The 25,267-nt window shown below is 42.8% G+C and overlaps 2 protein-coding genes and 2 pseudogenes across 2 annotated transcripts in view; all 4 read left to right on the top strand.

The window, feature by feature from the left end:
- The first annotated feature begins 293 nt into the window (after positions 1-293).
- Positions 294-1,798, top strand: LOC115676634 (putative disease resistance RPP13-like protein 1). Its single transcript, XM_030599574.2, has one exon. The coding sequence runs from the start codon at positions 608-610 to the stop codon at positions 1,796-1,798; it is 1,191 nt and encodes a 396-aa protein (XP_030455434.1). The 5' UTR covers positions 294-607.
- Positions 1,799-1,807: 9 nt separating this feature from the next.
- The window catches only part of LOC115676628 (putative disease resistance protein At3g14460), a 115,947-nt pseudogene continuing 92,487 nt past the window's right edge, over positions 1,808-25,267 (top strand).
- On the top strand, positions 5,467-7,866 carry LOC115676601 (uncharacterized; annotated as a pseudogene).
- LOC115664938 (putative disease resistance RPP13-like protein 1) overlaps positions 24,153-25,267 on the top strand; it is an 88,773-nt gene continuing 87,658 nt past the window's right edge. Inside the window, exon 1 of the mRNA XM_056319040.1 lies at positions 24,153-24,385. The gene's annotated coding sequence lies outside the window, so the exon portion shown is untranslated. The remainder of the gene's footprint in view (positions 24,386-25,267) is intronic.

The following is a 25,267-nucleotide window of genomic DNA, read 5'->3' on the forward strand; positions in this document are numbered from 1 at the left end:
ATCCCTGCATTTTTTTTTTCTTTTTAAGTTTTTTGCTTTTTGTCTCTTTGCTTTATTTTTTCTTTTATTGAACTTAAATTTGAAAAGATACACAAAAGTCTAGACGTAATTCTGTATAAATAAATGAAAAATCACAATATGAATGAACCAAAAAAGAGTTAGACGAAAATTATAACATCGTCAATTTTAAGCAAGGCATGTATAGCGAGGGAGTTCTGCTAGTAAAGACAAAAGAGATATTCACATTGGGATGGAAGATAAGGGATCTGAAAAGTAAAGCAACACAGCCCATTTGTGTCCTGCAAAGTTTTGGTCTTCCTGGAATCTATTAAAGTTTCTTTCCCATTAGCTCTTTCACTTTTGCTACGCTCTCTAGACAAAGAAGGCACATGATATCCAGAAAAGTCGCTGGGGATATTCTCCAATATTAGGAAACAAGCACTTGTGGAGAAAAGGCATTTTGCTTTGATTAGTCTAACCTCATATGTGCATCCTTGAAAGTCTTCGTCTTCCTAGACTTCACAATTTGCTCTCTCCATTAGCTCACTATCACTTTGCTTCCCCATAACCCTTGTTGTTCTCCATAAACTACAGTGACTGATTCACCATGGCCATTGGAGAGATCTTTTTGGGTTCCTTCTTTCAGGTCCTGTTCGACAAGTTGGCTTCGATGGGAGTGGACTATGTGCAACAGGAAGGAATCAGCATCACTCTGCTCCATAAGTGTAAGGGGATGCTGGAAATAATCAATGCAGTGCTTGATGATGCAGAGGACAAGCAACTCAACGGTGAACGTCTAGCGAAGCTATGGCTGGACGATGTTAGGGACTTGGCCTATGACATGGAAGACTTGCTCGATGAGGTCGAGATCGAAGCCACTCAGGCCAAGTCGAAGGCAGAATCTAGCACAAGCAGAGGTCAGGTGAAAAGGAAGTTCCCTTTCTTTAGCCGACCATGCTCGCTCGTGTCTAAAACCAAGTTACAAGAGATCACCGGCAAGTTTGAAGAGATTCTCAAAAAGAAGGCTCTCCTAAGCTTGAAAGAGAATGTTGTGGACAGATCCCACTACACCAACAAAAGGCTCCCCAGCACTTCTCTGCCGGAGCCTCAGTTTTTCGGCAGGGAGAAGGAAGAAGCAGAGATACTCAAACTACTGACCGTTGAAGCCAAAAATGCCAATAGCCCGCTTAGCATAGTGTCCATAGTTGGGATGGGCGGTGTTGGAAAGACGGCCTTGGCTCAATGGTTGTATAATGATGCCAGAGTGAGTAGCTGTTTCGAGAGGAGAGCATGGGTATGTGTTTCAGATGTTTTTGATGTTCTCGACATAACAAAGACTATTTTGCGGTCAGTCACCGGAGAGCCCTGCGAAAACAAAGATCTTAACGAGCTTCAAGTAAAGTTGAAGGACAATCTATCCAGAAAGAAGTTTCTGGTGGTCTTAGACAATGTCTGGAAGGTGAAGTACGGAGAATGGACTTCCCTCTTAAAGCCATTTGAAGCAGGGGCCAAGGGAAGCAAGATCATCATCACGACGCGCAACAATCCTATTGTTTCCATAACAAGAGCTTCACCGTATCCTTTGAAGGAGTTGTCCCTTGATGACTGTACAAGCTTATTAGCCCATCATGCTCTAGGAGCAAGAAATTTTGAGAGGCACCGAGCTCTTGAAACAATAGGCAAGAAAATTGCTGAAAAATGTAGAGGTTTACCTTTGGCAGTGAAGATGTTAGGCGGTCTCCTACGTAATAGAGAGAATCCTGACGAATGGGAAGCTATCTTAAATAACAAAATATGAGACGTCGCGATGGGAGAAAATGATGAGGTTCTTCCGGCTTTGAAATTGAGCTATATTCATCTTCGTTTTTATTTGAAGAGATGTTTTGCGTATTGCGCAGTATTTCCGAAGGACTACGAATTCAAGAGGGACAAGCTGGCACTGTTATGGATAGCAGAGGGATTTTTAGATGGACGAAAAGCAAGAGACAATATCTTGAGATTAGGACGGAATTACTTCAATGAGTTAGTATCCAGATCCTTTTTTCAGCAATCCAGTGTTGACAAGTCGAAGTTTTTGATGCACGATCTTTTGAATGACCTAGCAAAGTCAATTGCGGAGGCAACATGCTTTACTTCTGGGGAGTCTCAGTTAGTGGGTGACAAAGATGATGGCTCTTTTGAAGAGAAAGCTCGTTATGCATCATTTTTTAATGTCTCACCATTTGTTACATCAAAAAGCTTGAGAGCATATGCTGGAATGAAGGTACTAAGAAGTTTAATGCTGCTAACTGTTCAAAGAACAAAAATCTCTATTTCCAAAAAGGTGCTGCATGAGTTGCTAACAAACTTGAAGTACTTGCGGGTGTTATCATTATGTCATTGTGACATCATAGAGGTACCAGATTGTGTAGGTGATTTAAAACATCTCCGATATCTTAATCTCTCGTACACTAACATCATAAGGTTACCAGAGTCAATTGGCGCCTTGTGCAAATTACGAGCTTTGATCTTAAGAGATTGTTGGCGCCTTTCTATGTTGCCTCCAAATATCACAAATTTGATCAGGTTACAGTTTCTTGACATTAGAAATACAGGGAGTCTAAAAGAGATGCCATTGAGTATAGGTAATTTGAATAATCTCATTATCTTGTCCAAGTTTGTGGTAGGACCAGAGAAAAGGTCACAATTAAAGGAGTTAAAGAACTTGCCACATCTTCAAGGAGAGTTAATCGTATCTGAATTACAAAAGGTGGAAGAAGTTAGAGATGCTAATTTGTTGGGAAAGGAGGGCCTTAGCAACTTAATCTTGCTTTGGGATAAAGATTTTAGAAATCTCCGGAATAATGAGCGCGAAGAACGGGTGCTTCGCTCTCTACAACCTCACACTAATCTTGAAAATCTCACTATCTCGTACTATGGCGGTGGACTATTCCCGTCATGGTTAGGTGATCCATCTTACTCTAAGATAGTGTCTTTGTGCTTGCGTAGATAGTGTCTTTGTGCTTGCGTGATTGTCCTAATGTTAAATTGCTGCCATCACTTGGACAGCTACCTTCACTTAGAGAATTATCTCTTGAAGGTTTAAATGCAGTAAGCATGATAGGCTCTGAATTTTATGGAATTGAACGAACTTTTCCATCCTTAAAAATTTTGACGTTCGAACGTATGTCAGCATGGAAAGATTGGTCTCATTCTGCCGTAGACCAAGAAAAAGAAGTACCATTCTCCTGTCTTCGGCATCTTGTTGTCCAGAGATGTCCTGCGTTGCTCGGGACATTGCCTTGTCAACTTGATCATCTCATAAAGCTCAAAATTCGTGATTGCCCGCATTTGAATAATTCAACTGGCGTGGTTTGTCTTCCATCTCTCCATGAGTTATATTTTGAGGATTGTAACAAGAAGATCTTAAAAAGTTTCGTCAACCTAACTTCTCTTACCGTACTGAAAATTAAAAATCTTGCGGAGCTTGTTTGCTTTGATCCTGGGTTTATGAGCTGCATGGTTAAGCTAAAGGAACTTCATATAAGAAGCTGTGACAAGCTAACCTACTTGTGGCAAGATGGAAATGAAACGAGAGATCTTACTTGCCTCCAGAGTATAGTCATTCAATATTGTCCTCAATTCACATCTTTTGTAGCAGGAGAAGGAGAGATGGAGCTATTGTGCAACCTTGAAAGGATGGAATTGAGGAATTGCATGAGTTTAGAAAGGCTTCCAAGCAAGATGTACGCACTTAGACGTCTGAGCATTTCGAATTGTCCAAAAATCATGGGACTAACCATTCCTCCAGATGACCCAGCAGCAATAACACAATGTCACAACTTGAATATCGGCCGATTAGTCATCATGATTCTCAGGTATCCTTTTCGTTTGCCAAGGGTACGCTTGCTGCTCTGAGAGAACTTTGTATTTGGAATTGCGAGGGACTGGAGTCGCTGGAGGAGATCACTGTAATAGAATCGTTGAAATCTTTGAATATTGCCCGCTGTAAGAATCTGGGAAGCCTACCGCAGTGCCTTCACACGCTCGCCCATCTCGAGTGTTTGGAAATAAATAATTGTCCAACACTGGAGATAAAGGACTTCCCTCCCCTTCCCCTTACCCTGTCGTTTCTTAGACTAAGGAATTGTCCGAAGATAAAGTCTATTGCCAGACGTAACATTGCTAGCTGTAACAATCTCACTTATTTGGAAATAAGTCACTGTCCAGAATTGGAGGTGGAGGACTTCCCTCCCCTTCCCATCACCCTATCGAAACTTGGACTTTATAGTTGTCCGAAGATAAAGTCTCTACCAAATGAGTGGCATCGTCTTACATCCCTCCGGTTTCTAGAAATTACGGGTTGTGAAAATATTAAATGCTTCCCCAAAGGAGATTTGCCTCCCAATTTGCGATCGTTTTCAATTTGGTGGTGCGAGAACCTAAAGCAACCGGTGAGAGAATGGGGCTTACCCATGCTCACTTCCCTCGAGAGACTAGGAATTGATGGAAGAAGCATGGGAGGGGAGGGAGAGAAGGTGTGGTTTCCTTCGGAGGAGGAGGACGAGGATGATGCGTGGAGTCTTCTCTTCCCTTCTTCTCTAACCCATCTTTCCATAGCAAATATGAGGAAGGTGGAAAGATTATCGACCGGTCTTCGCAACCATCTCTCCTCTCTCCAATATTTATGGATTGTAGATTGGCCGAAGTTGAGGTACTTGCCAGAGGATGGCCTCCCTCCCTCCCTCCAAGAATTGGAGATAGCAAGATGTGAGATTCTGAAAGATCGATGCTCAAAACTCACTGGCCACTATTGGCCCGTCATCCAAGACATCCCTCTCATCGAGATTGAGGGCGTTCGGATCCAATGAAGTAAAATCGATCATGCCCGACCCGTGATAAAAGATTTGTCTCCGTTGACTGCTTTTTCTTCCTCAGGTAATGCTTCCAACTTCTTTCGTTCTTTCGCTTTCATTTGTTCAATTGCCGGGATTCATTCTTCGATGCACAGTAAGTTTTCTAGGGTTAAGGTAAGTTTTTGGTTTTCAAGGCATCAACTTCGATTCCGCTCCCTCAATTCGATGCGTAATACAGACGGATATTTTCCCAAGGAGATGTGTCCCAAATGGACATTTGGGAGGGTGTTCTCGTTGGGTTGGATCAGCTCTGTTTTGTTGGACAATAAACTGTAGGACGAAATGCTCAGTGTTGCCTCTTGATGACATATCAGATTTGCCCAAAAAATTTGCTTATTTTTTCACTTGAGTGACCCACCATACAAACTGTGAATGGAAATGCACTATGCTTTGCATGAGAATCACCAACAATCATAGCGTTCCACAATCAAATTCCTCTGCATTTTCAGCGATTGTTGTATGTTCGCTTCCCAACGTCTTTTTCTTGTGACCTAAGCTCATTCACTATGGTTGTTTTGTAGATACCACTGTAATCTGTATTGGCAAAATCTCTTGGGAGGATCATGTGCGAATGCAGCTGAGGTCGGACTAATGTAGTCAATTATACGTGCCATTTTTTCCAATTCAACAAAAGCACGAAAGAACAAGCTTTTAATCTTTATTTGGTGCACCGATATGTTCTGAATTATCTTCAGTGGCATTTCTAAATAAGAATTATCTCTTTCAACATTTTCAGGTCGATATTCAAAATAAAAAGCTTTCTTTCTTCCGGTAATGGATTGAACAAGACTGCCAATGAGGTCATTATCGTCATAGAAGCTTATAGAACTCCGAGAGATCGGAGGCCTTACCCTGCTGATCAAGTTGTGAGAGACATCACCGGAAAGTTTGCCATTGTGCTCTTCCACGGCTCTCCAAAAACCACTTTCTGGCGGCTGTAAGTAATAATAATTTTCATGGTTTCATTCTGGGGATTATCTATCTCCATCTCTCCCTCCCCCTGCTATCTATCTAATTCTTTCTGTTCTCTTAATCACGCAGGATGTTGAAGGAAGCGTTCCATTCTTCTGGGGAAGTGATTCTGAAGGCAATCTTTTTCTTTCGGACGATGCAGAGGTCGAGAAGAAGGGCCGTGGGAAATCTTTCGCACCATTTCCTAAAGGTAATTATTTTCACAGATTGTTGATGCAGCGTCACTGGAGATTCCTCTGTGCGTTGGAACGTGAAATGTAAGGATGGATGAGCTCTGCTGATATTAAGTAGAGTTCAGAGGAGAATGTTGTTATGTTGTTGGGTAACAACATATTGGAAAAATTGGTTTCGAACCTAAATTTATAATCTAAGGTTTAAAGGGTATTCTTTATCTTTATGCATGTTTTGACATGTGCATTTTCACCTACAATGTTGCTCTTCCAATGGTTTTTGAGCGCCAAATCATTACGACTTAACGTTGCCTTCTTTGAAAAACTCAGGATGCTGCTCTACTAGCTCTGGAGGTTTGAGGAGTTATGATAACCCACTGAATGAGATGAAGCGGGTTCTGGCCTTTTGTGCAGCGCTACATTCAAAGTGGATGCACAGACTAACAAGGAGTCCAGCATGCCTAGAGTTGGGAGTGCTACGAACTAGTCCTGGGTATTGAATGGTCTTCTGTTGCTTATAACCCAGTCATTCTATCTCATACATCGACAACTTTCATCTCTAATGGGTCGGTTGCCCTATGTTGAGAGTTTAAGATGACATTGTTTTATACAGCTGTATATGTCGTTTATAAAACTAAGCCTCTACAGAACCTGATCATGCTATGTGCAATATTATCTTTCTGGCATTTCATTTAGTCATCATGCAGAGTTTATTCAATGTAATGTTTTTTTGCTTAGACGTCTATTGTGTGACTGTTATCTCTACGAGCAAATTAGACCGGGAGGATACTGTTATATGAGGACAAATGTATACAAAGATAACTTGGAGCATGCTGGTTCTCAAATGGAAATCGAGATTACACGACGCCTTGTGAAGGGTCATCTGAACTTTAATGACAAACATTGATAGCATGTTAGATATTAAGGAAAGTGGCAACCTCGTGCAATTTTTAAGCAGTCAAAGGGAACTTGACACGTGCCGATACAAACTTAATATGAAAGAAGATAGAGGAAGCAGTCAAAATGATAACTAATATCAAATTGCAGATTAACAAAAAAAAGCACTTCGCCTGGCCTTCCTGGTTGGCGAGACCTCTTCAGTCCTTTGCATCGGTTATACCTCCTGGTGTTATCTGAAAAACGGGTGTTTGTCAAGTTCAACATAAATGGAATAAGTTTCAGTCTCATCCTATTGACAGATGAGCTCTCGCCAAATTTTCTGACAAAATTAAATGATGGTATCGATAGATGTGCATCGTCTACATATCTCAGCACATAGCACAGGCTGCAAAGCTAATCTACCAGTCCTGCTTAGAAAAATATTTCTGACAAAATTAAGATTGAGTACTTTCAGAAAAGGTCTTACTTATCTCCTTATGCTGATGCACGTGGCCTCCCAGCTGGATCAAAAGAATTCGATAAGAGGGCCATTGCGGCGATGCATGAGCTACTCAGCTTCACAATGGAAAAGAGGTTGGTAACCGATCATCTCATCCACTTTCTATGAGAATTCGTGATGCCTCAGAAGCTCATGAAACTCCTGTTGAAGCATTTTGGCATTTTCTACGTCTTTGAGAGGGGGAAGAGGTTTAGCGTGTTCTTGAGAGGAGCTTATGAAGGTGCGGAGCTGATTCAGAAATGTCCGCTACTTATTTGGAAGGAAAAGTCCTAAGCCTTACTGGTTACAGAGGGAGGAAGAAAAAGATGGAAACTTTTAGACTTATTGGATATGGAAGATAATGATGTGCTTGAGGGTAGCTCTGAGGATTAAGGCATCCCTATGCAGCTTGACCAAGAGGAAGCCATCGGTGAATTGAAGGATATTGCAGGTGGAGTGTCACGCCCCGGACCCCAACGGGCTCGCGACACCCCTTCAACGGTCGTATTGAACGCGACGTCCCAGGACGCGTCGCCGACCCAAACGAAACACCCAACGATAAAGGCAAGCGGAAGTGAATTTAAAACAACCCAGACAATAAAATATGACAAAGAGATAGCACAAAACAATAATTCCAAATACACAACATCAAAAGGGAATAGTGGTGGGGTATCCTACTTCGCTATACAAAAGAAGGGCACACAAAATATGGGGTAACTTGACCCGTCCTCCATCCCGAGATACCCTGGTGGCGTCTCCAATCAATCACGATCGCAGATCTGAAAATGGTTATATAATAACCGTGAGAACGAGTCTCAATAAGCAACCCCCTATACCCCACATAGGCCAATGCGTACCCAGACAAGTTGTAACATGCAATCTAACCGATAACTTATATATAATTTACATCAATGGACTTACCTCGCCATCCAATCACATGCCCACACTGTACATTAGTCAAATCACATTAGTGCATCCAGCAGAGCTCATATTCAGATCACACAAGGAAATTTCCCATGCATCATACAATAACACTCGCGCGTGTCTCAATTATAAGGTAAAACCACTTGGGCACGTCCCATACCATGCCTAGTAGTATTCACCTCATAATCAAACACTATGCAACATGCGTGGTCCAGCCTAACTTTCTCACGACCTCCCGGGTCCTTTCACACCTTGCCCGCGCCATGCGCCTCGGGCCCATTCTCACGACCCGCTCTGCGCCTCGGGTCGGCCCTCGGATCAAGCCGGCTCCGTCCCTCACTTGGACATTTCACACTTTCCCACGACCCGCGCTACTGCGCCTCAGGTCAGCCCTCAGATCAAGCCGGGCTCCGTCCCTCACTGGACATTTCACACTTTCCCACGACCCGCGCTCTACGCGCCTCGGGTCGCCCTCGGATCAGCCGGGCTTCGTCCCGCGTAACCACGCCTCGGGACATTTTTTTCCCTTTCCAATGACCCGCGTAACCTACGCCTCAGGTCTAACTCACCTTTCACAGCCCGCGTAAACACGCCTCAGGCTCAGCCCTTCGATCGATCCAGGCTTTTCTCATGCACATGCACCACAAATACAAAATTCACCATGCTCTTAGTCATATAAATCAATTTCAATCACCACCCTTTTACCAATGTCAATCTAGCACGCCACATCAGTCAACTCAATTCATGCTCCCCACATCGGCCCACCGACCCGACATTCAAGTCAACACATTCAATTGATTCCAATTCACCCACAAGCGCCACGACAATTAAGTCATGCTATTTACCTCAGTCAATCACTAAATTAGCCACACAATTATCACCACAATAATTCATAAATCGGGCACACTCAATCTAATTAGCCCACGCCTAAATTAATTCCTAACCCGATACTAATCACATCCTAAACAAGTCTAAAAATACCCAAAGTACTAGATAGGGTTTAGGAAGTCACTTACCTAAGTTTGGCCCGGGAAAAGTCGGCTCGCGCCCAAAATAGCCCGGGTGAACAGTACCGGACTGGGCGCGGGCGCGGGCCAACAGGCGCGGTGGCCGGCCAAAGTGGGCACAATGGCCGATCGGCGTGCCTGGCGCGCGGGCGCGGCGGACGTGCGGCGTGCCCGGGGCGCACGGGCGAGCGGATGGGCGACGCGCCCGGGCGACGGGCCGGCTGAACGGGCAACGCGCCTGGGCGACGGGCACGGGCGCGGGCACGGGCGCCGGCACGGGCGCGGGCAACGGGCACGGGCGTGGGCGTGGGCGCGGGCACGGCGACGGGCGCGCGGCTTGGTCGCGTGGGCGACGAGCCGGCCACGGCCTGGGCTGGCTGGCCGGGGCAGCGACCGGTGGCGGCGGCGACGCGGCGGTGACGACGACGGCGACAGCGACGCGGCGGCAGCGAGCTGGACAGGGAGAAAAAGAGTGAACCAGGGGGGGTGAGGTTGAGGGAGAGAGAGGGATCGAGGCTGAGGGGGAGAGATGGCGGACCGGCGGCGACGAGGCAGCACGGCGGCGAGCTGGACGGCGGAGCGGACCGCCGAGCGGCGGCAACGGGGACAGCTGGGCCCGCGGCGGTCGCTGGGGCGAGCTCACGGCTCGTGCGAACAGGGGGAGGGGACAGGACAGCCGGTCGGGGGCGATGGCTGACGGACGGCGGCGACTGGGACGACGGCGGCGATGGCCAAGCGCGGCTGGACAGCGCCGGGCGCGACGGGCAGTGGCGTGAGTTCGCTGCTGCGCGCGCGAGGGAGGAGAAGAGGAAGGTCGGGGCGGCGGCTGGCGGACGGCGCGGCGCGGCGGTCGAGCTGGCCGGCGACGGCGCGGTACGCGGCGACGAGCGGGACGGCGTCGGGCGGAGCGGAGTCCAGACGCGGCTCGTCGGGGAGGAAGAAGACCGAAGCAGAAAAAGAAAGGAAGAAGAAAGAGAAGAAGAAGGAAGAAGAAGAGAGAGAGGAGAGAAGGTGTCAGAGGAGGGGGGAGGAATGGGCGTGAGTGGACTTCTGCATGGGGGTTGCGTGCGGTCAGAGAGGAGAGAAGAGAAGGAGGAGAGAGAGAGAGAACGTGCGCGCGGAGGAGAGAGGAGAGGGGAGAGAGAAAAATAATAAAAAAAATTAACTTCAATCAAATATTAAATGCGATCCGATGGCCTAAATTCAAAATCGAAAGAGATCTACCGGTCCAAAATAAGCCTCGCATATAAAAAGGGACAAAAGCCGAATTAATTAAATCAAACTATAGCGAGAGAGGTCTACTAGTCCAAATTCGCACTCGGTCAAAAACTCCCCTTTTTCCATTATTCCTGACAATCTCAACGCTGGCTACGATAATATTGACACCGTCCAATTTATTTCGTCCTGAAACTCCCAAAAATCGAATGCCAAGTTCGGGGTCTAAATGACGGCCAGATTTGATCGAGTGCGATTCTAGCGAAATCTCTAATTTAAAATGATAACCGGGAGTCATCAGTTCCCGGGCGAGATTTTACTATAAGCACACTGACAAATTACGCGTTTTATAAAATCTAAAAATGGGCCGAAATTCGGAATGTCACATGGAGACAGCTCCTTCATGGATATAGGTGAAATTGACATTGCATACGAGCCGTATGATTCAATTTAAGGTCCAATGTTTTTGTTGGAGCTGTTAAGATAACTTGCTTTTTCACTCTTTTCTTCACAAGTTCAAAGTTTTGAGTATCTGCTGTATAGATTTAATTAGACAAACTCTCATTTACATCTGGAGACTAAACCAATAGCGGACTGATCCACCTCATTCCTCATTAGTCCTAAATTTTGCCCCAGTGATTCAGAAAGAGTGTGCAGATAATGCTTTAGGCAACTCTCAGCTCGTCTTTGATGCCAGCAAGGACATCAGAAGCAGTCTATATATGATGGCCAGTTCAATCTCAGTTATCAATCAGAAGCAGTCTATTTTGAAGATGAACTCGCCACCCTGCATTTGAATCTCAAATGCTGGGTCAAACAGATAATTTAGCGGGAGCTATCATGGTGAACAAAGCCTTTCTGCCACTATGATGATCAACATTCTCTCTCTTGTCGTTACAAATTGGATTCCAAGCTCACCCTGCAGAAAATGCCCTGCTCATCGCTTTGCATAGATATGCAGGTTCAAAATATCTTAAATTGCCTTTTGAAACATACTTTCATTTGCTTTCTACCATAAGTAGTTATGATTACTCTTTGTTTATGTTGGGCTGTGTTTATGGTTGATTCATTTCATTAGCTTACTGGTTTGTTTGGAAGAAAGAAATAGGAGAGCCTTCGAAAATACGAAGACTCGTTTTTTAGTTTGAACGATAGATGGCTTTCCCCAGCTTTTTGGTGGTGTGGAAATGGCATTACGAATGTGGATGAGGGCCGCCTCACCCGTGGCCAGCAAGCCACGAAGGCCCTCACCTTTTTCTTCGTATCGGGTGATGAAACCAAAAATCCAAAAAAAAAAAAGGTTGTCTGGTTCGGGGTCTACATGATCGGCTCCACATTCCAAAATTTGGGAATCGGCTCAACAGACCTAGAACCGATAACTCCTATACATAATGATTATAAGCCCATGCGTATAATTGTATATATAAAGTTGGTCACTCCTCCTTAATGAGCCCTATTAGTTATTTATTTTCCATTTCCAAAAGTTATTAATAGCCAAAAAAAAAAAAACAGAAAAACAACTACTAAGCGAATAGATATCTGTTTTAGGAAAAATATATTTGAATTTGATCCCAATTAGTGAGGTCAATAAATTATGAGATGTTCAATCTATTAAATTACTTATGTTCACACCCGTCCTTCGTACAGACTAGACATGTGAATTTCACGCACATGTAGTTAAAAATCAGGAATGAGAATAATATGAACTATTTTCATGGTTAATAGATTTCAAATGTTACGCAAACCTCATAACTTGGCATACTTTAACCAGATATAATTTCCTACAAAACAAAATTAAAATTGACAAATGCACTAATCTAATTTGGTACGAAGAGGCCTCAACTGCAAGCAATATCGATTATCCTTTTTTCTTTTTTTTGTATGAATTGAATCTAAGATCTTTTTGACCATTAAAAGAGGAAAAAACATATACGATACTTACCGTTAATCCAATGAAAAGCACCAAAATTAAATGGATGACAGAGAGCTATAGCCTCGTCCCCTGAAACCATCATTAGTACTTCAATAAAATTGACATATGCATATAAGTTATAACTTTACAACGGGATAATAACCAAATCAATCCTAAATTTATTATACAGTTGTCAATTCAAATTTTCAATTATGTCAATGTAGTTCTAAACATTTGTGCAAAATTCCAATTTTGTTATTTCAGCCAATTGTCAACGGAAATTGTTGACATTGTGTCCAATTATAGTCGACCATCCGACGTGGCATGCTAATGTAGATAACTTTTTCAAAATAACGTCCTACATGGATCACCATATCGGTAATTTCCGATGATAATTGGCCGGAAGGACTACATTGTAATTTCACGTAAAAGTTTAGGACTGTATTGACAAAATTGAAAAGTTAAAGGCTGAATTGTCATCTATATAATAGATTTATGAATGAATTGGTAATTTCCCCCCTTACAACTAAAGAAATGGTTCAAGAAATAAACGGGTGAGTAATACTTTATTTTTAGGATTTTTATAATCGAATGATTCAAGAGGAAATGTAAAGGAAATCAACATTGAGAACTTTACAGTCTCCAAATGTGCTTGATTAGCAGCTAAATCTTTTTGTAATGGTGTGAAATTAACAAAAATATTTCCTATTCTATTTCACATGAAAGAACGAATTATCTTTAAAAAAAGACATCATTAGAGTGATACGAAGCAATGAATCTAGAGGATGAGTTTGTATAACAAACATCGCCTAAACAAAAGTATGGTTGAGATTTGAATTTGGACTAATCATTGTATGATAAATTCTTGGATAATGACACACAAATATTTGAACTATTAACCTTCTGTAATCAAATGTTTAAAGTTTTTTTGGTTTGATCAATTACAGGCCTCCGTTAAAATTGTGGATGAAAAATGTTGATATGACACCAACGCTATTAAATAGTAGTTAACTGTCGACATTAGCATTCTTGTAGTATTTTGAGATGTTGTCACGTCAGCAAAGACATATTGGACAGTAAAGATCATTAAAGTCAAAACACACACTCTCTCTCTCTCCTCATCACTCAATTCGTAGGGTAAGCGAGCCACGTCAGTTATTATGTTTAACTTTTACTAAGTAAACGAGTCATGTCAGTAAAATCACATTACATGGAAATTAACTTAATGGGATATTCAAATTGAGCCAAATTTGGAAAATTGAGGTGCTTGATTGAACAAAAAAACAAAATTAGGTACTTGATCGTAAAATGAATAAAAGTTCAGTTTCTTATGTGTCCCTATCCTTCCTAAACCGCTCTAAGAAAAACATCTCCAGAAAAATGAAGGTGACTAAAGGTGGAGATGTTGGCAATATAGTCGTCCTAGCACTGGCGGGGGCCATGGTAGTACAGTGGTGCTCTCTCTTGCCTGCCCGAGAAAATATCCAGTGGTTACAAAGCGCCACGTCAAAATCTGACATGGCAAGCATATTTTATTCTCATCTAATAATAAATGGACATATGGCTGCTGTTGTGCATTAAAAAAATGACGTGGATTTTCTTTTTTGCTTCCTTCTTCAACAGTGCACTCTTCTTCGTCTGGGTTTCCATGGACGGTGGCGGTCGGAATGGACGGCCGCTCATCCACTGGCGACGGCGGCACGGCTTCTCGTCACAGATGTGAAAACGCGTAGGAGGGGTGGCCATGGCCGGTGGCTCGTCCATAAATCGCCCGGAGGTCGGCCATGGACGAGCGTTTCGTCTTCCTCTGTTCATCCTCGAACGAACTCCAGATCCGGAGCAACAGGTGGACGAACTTCAAATCTAGGGCCAAATGACTCAAGGCACCATCCATGGCCGCGAGAGAACACCAGATCTGAAACCATGACTTAAGCAGGTTGGGAGGCCATGGACGGTGGCTCGTCCATAAATCGCGGAGGTCGGCCACGGACGAGCGCTTCCTCTTCCTCTGTTCATTCACGAACGAATTCCAGATCTGAAGCAGCAGCACGAACTTTCACTTTGTTTAGGCATCTTGAAACACAAATCAAGAAAACCCCACGCAGTTCACAGAACTTCATTCCCAGAAATCAAAACCCATGAACCCTAAAAGAAACCCAGAAGAAAAGAAGACGATCCTGCAATTAGCGACTAGCCCGATAGCTGCGAGACCGTCGGTAGGGTCAAACGACTCGAGCCACCGTCCATGGCCACGAGGTTTTTGAAAGAACGCCAGATCTGGCAGCGGACGTCGTCGCTCGGATCTGTCCGTCCATGGTCGACCGCTGCTCTACATCTCCATATTTGTGGAAGAGAGCTCGCGGCCAAGGCTTAGCCGCCGGGACGACGGAGAGGGTGGACGCGGAGGTTGGCTCGTCCATGGCCGCCGGCGACAAGCTCAACAAGGCTCAAGGATGGTGGTAGCGGCGGCTTGGCGGCGGAGATAGCCAAGCCCGGAGCGGAGGTTGAAGATGGAAGAGGAAAAGAGAAAAAAATATATGTTTTTTAATTTCCAAGTCAACATCCATGTGTCAAGATCTAATTGGATATCAATAATAAATGCCCTCCACATCAGCCGTTGACGTGGCGGTTGCAAATCACTGAATGTTTCCTCCGCCGCTCGCCCCATCCCTCCTCCGTCTTTTCTCTTTTTAAAGATTTTTGGTGTTTTTCCATTTTAGTTTTTCTCTTTGTTTTTTTTTTGTTTCTAAATTATCAAACTTAAATTCTAGACATCATTCTAATAGACAAATACGGTAGAGATTAATGATGAAAAATCACAATATAAATGAACATGAAACGAGTTGGACGAAATTTATAGTACAGTCAAATTTAAGCAAGACTAGTAACGCGTGGAAATTCTACTGGTGATGAAGAAAAAAAAAGAGGAAGTCATTTGCATAGTGATGGAAGAAGAGGCCTGTGAAAAGTGGAACAACAAAACCAGTTTGCGTCCTCCCAATTCTCGGTCATCCTGGCGTCCGTGGATGTTTCTTTCCCGTTAGCTCTTGGTCATTCGGTGAGGTCTTGGTCTTCCTAGGTCAATTTACATGCACATATATACAAATGTGTGGGGGATAATGTCACGCCCCGAACCCCCATCGAGCTTGCGACATCCCGCTATAGGTCGAATTTGTTGCGACGTCCCAGGAATGTCGCCGACCCAACCCAAAACATCAGAGCCACACGCGGAAACGAGATATATAAAACAAAACCCCGGACAAAAAGATGACGACGACGGGGTAGAACAACAGAACAATCAAACAACAATAACAGCATTTCATACGATATTACTGCACCACAAAAACTAACATTATATTACAAACATATGCAGCAAACTAGCATCCGAAATCACCGTCATAACAAAAGATCAGGGTCTGGTTAACTTAACTTTCCTATGGGTCAACCCGATTTACACAACCCCTAAAATGCCCTAGGGAAAAACCTAAGGGTCGCCCTTCCGTTCTGCTCCTGATTCTTCGGGCTTGAGCCTTCGGACACTCACCTGCAGTTCCACCGGGCACCAAAAGCGGTTCCTCGAACTTCCAAAAGAAGGAGGCGGACTTCCCGGGTTTACGGCTGGGGGACTGAAATTGTGAATTATACAACTATGAGACGAATCTCAATAAGTGTACAACCCCAAACCCCACGTAGGCACTCACGTACCGCCAGACGAAAACACGCATAACATACGACAATCAATCAAACTACCAACCACACACGCCCCTACCTGGAATCCATCATGCACGTTTCTGCACGTTAGACCATAATACAGCCAGCACATCACAGCAATGAATCACAGACACGCACATGCCTCGATTATAAGGTAAAACCTACTTGGGCACGTTCCATATCATGCCTAGCAGATTTTACTCCATAATCGAGCACCACAATACACGATACCAACCACTCTCGCACACGAACTCACGCCATGCGTCACTTTTCACAGTCCTCTCACATCTAGCCAAATCTAGCTCATTCTCAACCATTCCACCACTACCGCGCCCGCGTAAAACGCATCACGCCAACGGTCTTCTGTCCTCGTCAGGCATCGTCACCCCGTCGGGCCAGGCATCGTCACCTCGTCAGGGACGGCATCGTCCCGCGTAAACATACACGCCTCAGGACGGAATCCTACACACACTTTCCTTCTACCATGCCCGCGTAAAACGCATCAGGCCAACGGTCTTCTGACCACGTCAGGCATCGACACCTCGTCAGGCCGGGCATCGTCACCTTGTCAGGGACGGCATCGTCCCGCGTAAACGTACACGCCTCAGGACGGATCCTTTCCAACCAATCCCACATTTCCATACCCTCGTTCCACTCAAACCACACTATCACACGGCCAACAGTCGCACAACCAAACATACACACCTCACACACATTTCACAATTTCACATTCTCGTACCTTCGTTCCACACGTACCACACGGCCACACATACACACGGCCATACACAATCCCACGCCACACATGACTTACGCCAACACACATTACCATCATACAATCACGCCACACGGCCACACATACTTGGCACGTGGTCACACACAATTTCTCGCTCATAAAAATGAACATGCATAGAATCAAGGTAAATCTGGGCAGTCTACACAGTGACCGAAATCCCATCAAAATAAATAGTAAACGAACTCTAAAAATTCTAAATTTTGGATATATCACAAAACACATCCCGATAAACATTTCTTATGAAGAACACGAAATCCGGTTCAATCTGTAACAATGCCTTTTTGTCCCTCGAAATCAGACCAAAATCAGTTCGCTCTAACAGACTGTTTTGTCCTCAAAATACATTTATTTCAACATCCAAATCACCTTAAAAAGCTTTGAAATTTTTATATGTCATAGTCACAAATGTCCCCAACAAGTTTTGTGAAGGAAGTATTTTAAAAATGGGTCTGGAAAAATTTATAAAAATTCAAACAAACCCGGAGGTCGGGATGAACAGTGTTCCGGGCAATTTCCATACGGTCTGAAAATGGGTTTTCGTACTAACCAAATGGCCTCCAAAAATTCCAAATTTAAAATATGTTATACTTCAAGATGTTGGAAACAACTTTCATGAAGAAAACTTCCTCAAATTCGGCCCAAAAAATTCTCTACAAAAATAGCAAACCGGATGGGTACAGTAGTCACAAATCCGAAAATCACACCAAATCACACGAATTCAAACCGTAATCGTTCCGTATCATCACGGCCCTATCCGAACCTCCCAAACTTCATATTTCCATCGAAAAACCAGTCCACAATCACCAAATACTCAACCCTCATCACAGTCCCAAAACAGCCACTAAGTTCACCTAAATCGAGTCGTAAACGAGCCTAACGACACCCGAGGTCCTAGGCAACATTTGGGGAAAACACTTACCTAAGAAAGGCGAGACGAATGGGCTGGAGCAGCCGGCCCAGCAGCAGCAGCGTCGCCGGCGGCCAGGCAACGAACGGCGGTGCGGCGGTGGCGTGCGGCGGTTCCAGCGAGAATGACCGAGAGAGAGAGAATGGCGGAGGAGGAGGAAATGGGCGGAGGAGGCTGGTCTGAGGTGCTGCTGGCCGAAAAATGAGGGAGGAGAGAGAGAAATGGGTCAGAACGGTCAAATATAGCAGCCCATTCGCGCCATGTGTTGCCGATCCAACGGTTTTGACCAAAATACCCCTAATCCGACGGTCCTCGTTCGTTCCAATCCAATAATTGAGGGGCAAAAGCGTCCAAGGTCCAATAATTGAGCTGATAACCCTTGATAATTATCCCAAATAATTTCCCAAAAATTCGGACCCGAAAACTGCCCAGGGGCAAAATTGTCATTTTTCCGGTCCCGGGGCGAAATTCCAATTTTTGGCTATACCAACCCCAAATAAGTGTGGCCAACATAATATGGCGTCGGATTCATGAAAATAGCCCCTTAAGCCCTCGAAAATCGACTGCAAAGTCCTGGGGATTAAAATAATATTATTTTTCACTTCTGAGCCAAAATTCCAATTTTTGACCGTAACAACTCTAAATGTGTGTGGCCATCCCAAAATGACATCGTCCTCGAAAAATAATCTCATACGGCCTCAGAATCAACGTCGGGGTCCCGAGGGGCAAAATCGTAATTTTTCCGGTCCCGAATCGAAATCCATTTTTTTTGCAGAAATGGGTGGCCCCAAGGTTGGCCAAGCCAAAAACGTCATCGGCCGCTCAAAATTGTCACTTTCAAAATTCTCGATTCCCGGGCCCGAATTCCAAGAAATGACTAGAATTGAACAATCGCGACTTTAGCTTATCTCTTGCTAACGGGTGGCTCGTTGGGATTACGCGCTCTCAACCCGTGACCGACACTAAGTCCAGTCACGTTTAAGTTTGCTCGAACCAAGGTGACCTCGATTGTCATATAATTGCGAGGGTCTGTCACTAGTTTCCTTTGGACACGATCAATCAAATAGATCGGTCTCTGTTGGCTCAAAACATTCCCTCGTCAATCGATATGGTCGAAGATCGAATCAAGGTCGAGTTCTTTGATCGTGTGAACTAAATCCCGTACTGGCCTTACCCCTAAGGTTAGCATCCCGAGAATGCGCTATTCCGGGCGAGATCTCACTATAAGTGCATTGGTCAAATATTCATTTCATGAATCCCGGGAAAAGGATCGAAAATTTAGACTGTTACAGATAATCTTTAAATATTATGAGACAAGCACTTGCGGAAAAAAAATGCCGCAGCAAGATGGGCTGAAAGGTGCTGAGGTAGGAGTTGATGATCGAGAATCGCATAATAGGAGCATCGTGGTCCTCTGAACAGAATTTTTCTGTTCATTAGTGTGATGCGTAGAATGAAATCTCCTAGACATAGTGTTAGTTGGTGATTTGACTTGTTCAGTATTGCCAGATTAAATTCAAGCAAGTTGCTTAATGGATGAGTTGGTGTGCCTAACCCTTTTTGTTGTTCATCCCTAAGCACTTGTTTTTGTTTTCCTCATCGAACAAACAAAGTTAGTTGTCCTTGATGACTTGTAGATGTATGACAAAAACTGAGCTGCCATCGGTAGGTGTACCTTCCAAAATGTTTATCTTAAGATTTAGTCGGTGCAAGTTGCACAAAGATGCTTATTTGCCGGTCCCAATCATGGTGGTCAGCTTCATTCATCACTAAAATATGTGCTAATCTGTTTGCAAGAACTCTACATGTTCGTCCATGTTGAAGGACAAATCGAGCACCTTCTTAAGTATCCATAATATACTCAAGGTATTTATTTTCTTAAACATTTGGGAATTTTTAGCACTGTAACTAACACGGAAAAGCCCATGTCGATAGCATATTCAATAATATGCCGAAATCATTAGGATACTGAGAATTTACGGATGCACACAGAGCCAAAAATCCAACAAAAACACTCATAAGTAAAAAAATTTATTAGGAAAATATGCGCTCTGAGTACAAATAATGCCAGAATACGTCCAATGATGCGCAGGGCAAATAGGTCATTAAAGGGTGCAATGAGTTATCAATTAGTTTAAGCTTTGCACTGGCTCTCGCCTGGCAAGAGAATAAACTCTCATGCGGGCACATGGTTAGGTGAAATAGTCTGCCTGGTCTTTGTTTAATGTTTTCGGTAGGTGAAATAGTCTTCCTGGACTTTATAGTTTTCTCTCTCCATTATCTCATTCTCACTTGGCTTCTTTGTAACCCCTGCTCGTTCCCCTGCTCAACACTGTTCTCTTCCTGATCGTCCGAACCTAGCGCTCGTGCTTGCTGGATTGCTGCCGTTGATCTAATCCCATTCACCGGTCTACTTAGGGAAGTCTACTCGGAACAGGTAAGAGACATCTATCTACTTGCTCTCTTTTTGCCTCAAATTGATGTAGCCAGAACTTCGCTACTTAAGTATCTGGTAGGCAGTTATTACATGAGAGTAACCACCTATTATTTTTGAAATCTTTATATTAATGGAGGCAAAAGCAATGTTTTGAGCAAAAGAAGAGGCAACAGCAGCAACAAAAGTTTGGTTCTTAAACCGATTTCTTGACTATTTATAATCCCGATTGCAAGTTTAATGACAAAATTTTGGGAAAGTTACTTGCTGTCCTGACTAAAGTTGCGGCTTGATTGCATAATTCATGGTGATTTGTTGAATATTTTTCCCGTTGGTGTTCATGAAATTGCATATCGCTAGGTCCCTCTCGTTCACGTCTTCACATGTAGTTTCATGAATTTACATATGTCACATTTCATAAAAGTCATCCATGGCATGTTATAAACATTGGTTGCATTCTAGATTTGTATAATAGGGGGCATGTTTAATAAAACCACATGTACATTAATTAGGTGTTCTAGATTTAGGAAATTGCATATTAAACATATGCTTATTTAGGGAAAGTCATATTCACAATTTATAGTGTGTTCTTATATTCATATTTGAGCATATTTAGGATTTTTAATTACATATTAGGATGGAATATTATTATATTCGTATCAGGAAAATTATATTTGAAAAGTTACATGCACATCTAGGCCATTTGGAATGCAGTATTATTAATTGTCATATTTGCACGTTTCCTTTCATAAATCACATGTTATGCATTGGAAAGTCTAGGAAAATCATATTTTGCATGTTAGTAATTTTAGATTGCATCTTCATTAAAAAAACGAAAAAAAAATAAAGTGGAACTCTCTGCAAGTCACGAAGAGTATTATCGCCCCATTCCTGTCTTTATCAGTTTTTTCCTGTTTTTCTTTTTTAACTTTCCTTTTGCTCTTTTTTCATTTATTAGACTTAAATTTGAAAAGATAAATGAAAATCTAGACATAATTCCAATAGACAAGTAGAATGGAGATTAATGAATGAAAAATCACGAAAATTATATTAATGTTAATTTTAAGCAAGAGAACAATAATCAGTGCAAATTGTCAAATAATATCACAAATCACACAAAAAAAAAATAGAACCCACATGACGCATGGAAATTCTACTAGCAATGGAAAACAAGACATTCACATAGGGATGGAAGAGGAGGGATGTGAAACGTAAAGCACCAAAGCCAATATGCGTCCTGCAAAGTAATAGTCTTCCTGGAATCTATTAAAGTTTCTCTTCCACTAGCAGTACTTCGCTTTTGATTCCCTTTCCAGACAAAGAAGACACATGGCATTCAGTAAAATCTCTGGGGATACTCTCTAAATATAACGAAATAAGCACTCGTAGACAAAAAGTATTTTACATTGAAAGCGTATTTTTGGTAGGTGGAAATCTTGGCCTTCATGAACTTTATAGCTTTTTCTCTCGAAGGCTCATTATCACTTTGCTTTACCATAACCCTTGTTGCTCTCTACGGTGACTAATTCACTCATGGCCATTGAGAAATCCTTTTCATTATCACTTTGCTTTACCATAATCCTTCGTGGCTTCCTTCTAATACTAATTTATAGTATTTTTAATTTTAAGCAAGGCATGTAAAGCATGGAAATTCTAGTAGTAATAGAAAAAGAGACATTTAGAAGGGATGAAAGAGGTGTTAGGATTCGTCTCACAATCACAAAGAAAATAGGGAGTAAAAGCGAGAAAGAGAATTTGAGACGCAAGGTTTTATCCTAGTTCACCCTTAAACTAAAGCTACGTCCAGCTGAGCATTCTACTATAATTAGCACATCACACCTCTCTATTACATCCCTCAACTACAAAAGAAAGAGAATATATATCTAATAGTTATTCAAGGGTTCAAACCCAAACTACTAATAAAATCACGAATTCAAAATATAAAAAACCTTTTGGCTTTTAGGGGCGCTGCCCCTTACAACCCCAGACCCTCGCCCGCTCCCCATGCTGTCTTGTATTAGGGAGTATGAACCACATCCCAACAAGAGGAGGGATGTGAAAATGGAAGCTATGAAGCCAATTTAAGTCCTGCAAAGCCTCGGCCTTCCTGGATTTTAGTAAAGTTTCTTTCCCATTGTTACTTTTTTCCCTTTTGCTTCACTTTCTACGCAAGAAAGTAGATGATTTCCAGTAAAATCTTGGTCTTCCTGATGAAAAGCATTTTATTTGAGTATGTTTATACAACAAGAAGTTTCAATTAGACCGAAGAGCATAAGTTACATTGTTCTCCTTTTTCTTCGGATCAAGACTTTACTTTTGGCCAAAGCCCGTGTTTTTGTTTTCCTTACGAAACAGACAAACTTTGATGACTTGTAGATGTATAACAGAAAAGTAAGATGCCATTGTTGGGTGTATCCTAATAATTTAGGTTTCAAAACATTTATTCTAGTTGGTGCAAGCTGCACAAAGATGTTCATTTGCCGGTCCTATCAATTGCGGTGCGCTTCATTCATCGCTAAATAAGAAAAAGTGTTAGGCACACCCACTAATCCATTGAGCAACTTGTTTTATCTTACTCTGCAAATGGTAAACAAGTCAAATATCACCGACTAACATTATGTAATCTACTGCAAAATTATACTCTACACATCACACTAATGAGTAGGAAAATCAAGTTCGAAGGACCATGATTCTCCTATTAAGGCGATTCCCAATCGTCAACTACTACCTTAGCACCCTTCAGCAAATCATTGCCCCCCATCTTGCTGCGAAATTATAGCACTGTAACTGGCATGTAAAAGTTATACTGATCCATATTCACAAGACATTGAAGTCATAAGGATACCGAGAATATACGTATGCAAAAATAAAAAGCCAACAAAACACATTAAGTAGTAAACTTTTAACATAATCTGTGTGCACTCTAAGTTGGTCACATGAAGAAAAATCACCTATTATCCTCTGTTTTAAAAGGCCACAAGACGAGGTCCTCTGTTTCAAACACAAGACCCCTCTATTTTAAACACAAGCCAAAAGTCTCGATTCAAAACAAAGGTCAAATTCTTCAATGATCAACTTCGAGTGCACGCATAATTTTTTCATATATTCTCAATATCCTTGTGATTTCAATGTTTTTGTTTTCTGCTTTATTGTTGAATATGCAATAAGAAGGCTTTCACATGGCTATTACAGTGCTCAAGATTCGCATATGTTTTAAGAAAACAATTTACTGAAATAATTTGACTATATTATGGAAATATAAGAAGTACCTCGATTCTTCCTTCAATGTGGATGAACGGACAAAGTTAGCTTTTTTCTTATTGAACAGACATAGTTAGCCGTCTCTAATGACTTGTATAACTAAAAGTTTTGATCTTCCTGAGTTTATGGTTTTTATATATGAAATAAATATGATTGTGGAAACTACAAATATCTAAGGATAATCTTTAAACATTACAAGAGAAGCAGTTGTGGACGAAAAGTATTTTATTTTGATTTCTCTAACCACTGATGTAAATCCTTGAAAGTCTAGGTCTTTGTTTAATGTTTTTGGTAGGTGAAAGTCTTGGTCTTCCCGGACTTCAGTTTTCTCTTTCCATTATATCACTATTACTTTGCTTCGCCATAACCCTTCTTGTTCTCTACGGTGACTGATTCACCCATTTACTCTCTCCATTAGCTTATTATCACTTTACTTCACCCTAACCCTTGTTGTTCTCTACAGTTGACGGATTCACCCATGGCCATTGGGGAGATCCTATTGAGTGCCTTCCTTCAGGTCTTGTTCGAGAAGTTGGCTTCTCTGGGATTGGACTATGCGCAAAGAAATGGAGCACCACCCTTATCTGGAATTAGCATCGACCTGCTCAATAAGTGGAAGAAGATGCTGGACACAATCAATGCAGTGCTCGATGATGCAGAGGACAAGCAATTGAGCGGTAAAGGTCTGGTGAAGCTATGGCTGGAAGATGTTAGGGACTTGGCCTATGACATGGAAGACTTGCTCGATGAGTTCGCGATCAAAGCCGCTCAGGCCAAGTCAGAGGCAGAATCCAGCACAAGCAGAGGTCTAGCGAAATGGAAGTTCTCTCTTATTGGCCAACATAAATCCTCCGTATCGAATCCCAGCCCAAGCTCCCTCGTGTTTGAAACTGAGGTACATGTCACGCCCCGTACCCCACGAAGGGTGAGCATCCCACCTTCAGTCGATAAATTGCGACGTCCCAGGAAGCGTCGCCGACCCACGCCCATACAGAGATCAAGCACAAGCGGAAGTATAAAATAAACAAACCCAGACAATTACAATATGAGCCAAGGATAGCCATCCAATAAACAACGATCAACGCAGAAAATATGTACATACTTATATTACTATTTTAAAACTCTTTTTACAGTGTTCACGACAACCAAAAAGGAAACACCAACAGCTGGGAATAACCCAAACAGCCACTTCTCCGTTCTACTCCATCCCCACCGGGGTGCATGCTCGACGACTGCTGGATAAAAGGCGGTATTCCCAAAAAGAGGTGGTGACCTCGGCATCCTACTCTTTGGGGGTCTGAAAAGTTTCGGTTTACACAACCGTGAGACGAATCTCAGTGAGTTCAACCCCTAAACCTAGGCTAGGCTAGCATGCAATCTCCTGACCGGAAACAAACATTTAAAATCATAACACAACCATAATCATACAATTCTCTGACCTTGCAGGTTAGATAGTTCAATATGTAATAATCACGGGACATAGGTGGCACACATTATCACACGTACGCCAATCACATGCTCATACACCGAGTCTCACACACTCGCATGCCATTCAATGCATGTTTATGCATGCAAATGTCATTGACATGTCATGCACATTTCTTTGGCCCACTGGCCCACACTGGCACACTTGCCCAATTAATTATTATTACGACTCGAGTCATCAATTTTTCACGGCCCGGTGCGTC

This window comes from Syzygium oleosum, unplaced genomic scaffold (assembly GCF_021117445.2).
Source record: "Syzygium oleosum isolate NSW1041296 unplaced genomic scaffold, Sole_v2.1 Sole_v2.17, whole genome shotgun sequence".
Taxonomy (NCBI): domain Eukaryota; kingdom Viridiplantae; phylum Streptophyta; class Magnoliopsida; order Myrtales; family Myrtaceae; genus Syzygium; species Syzygium oleosum.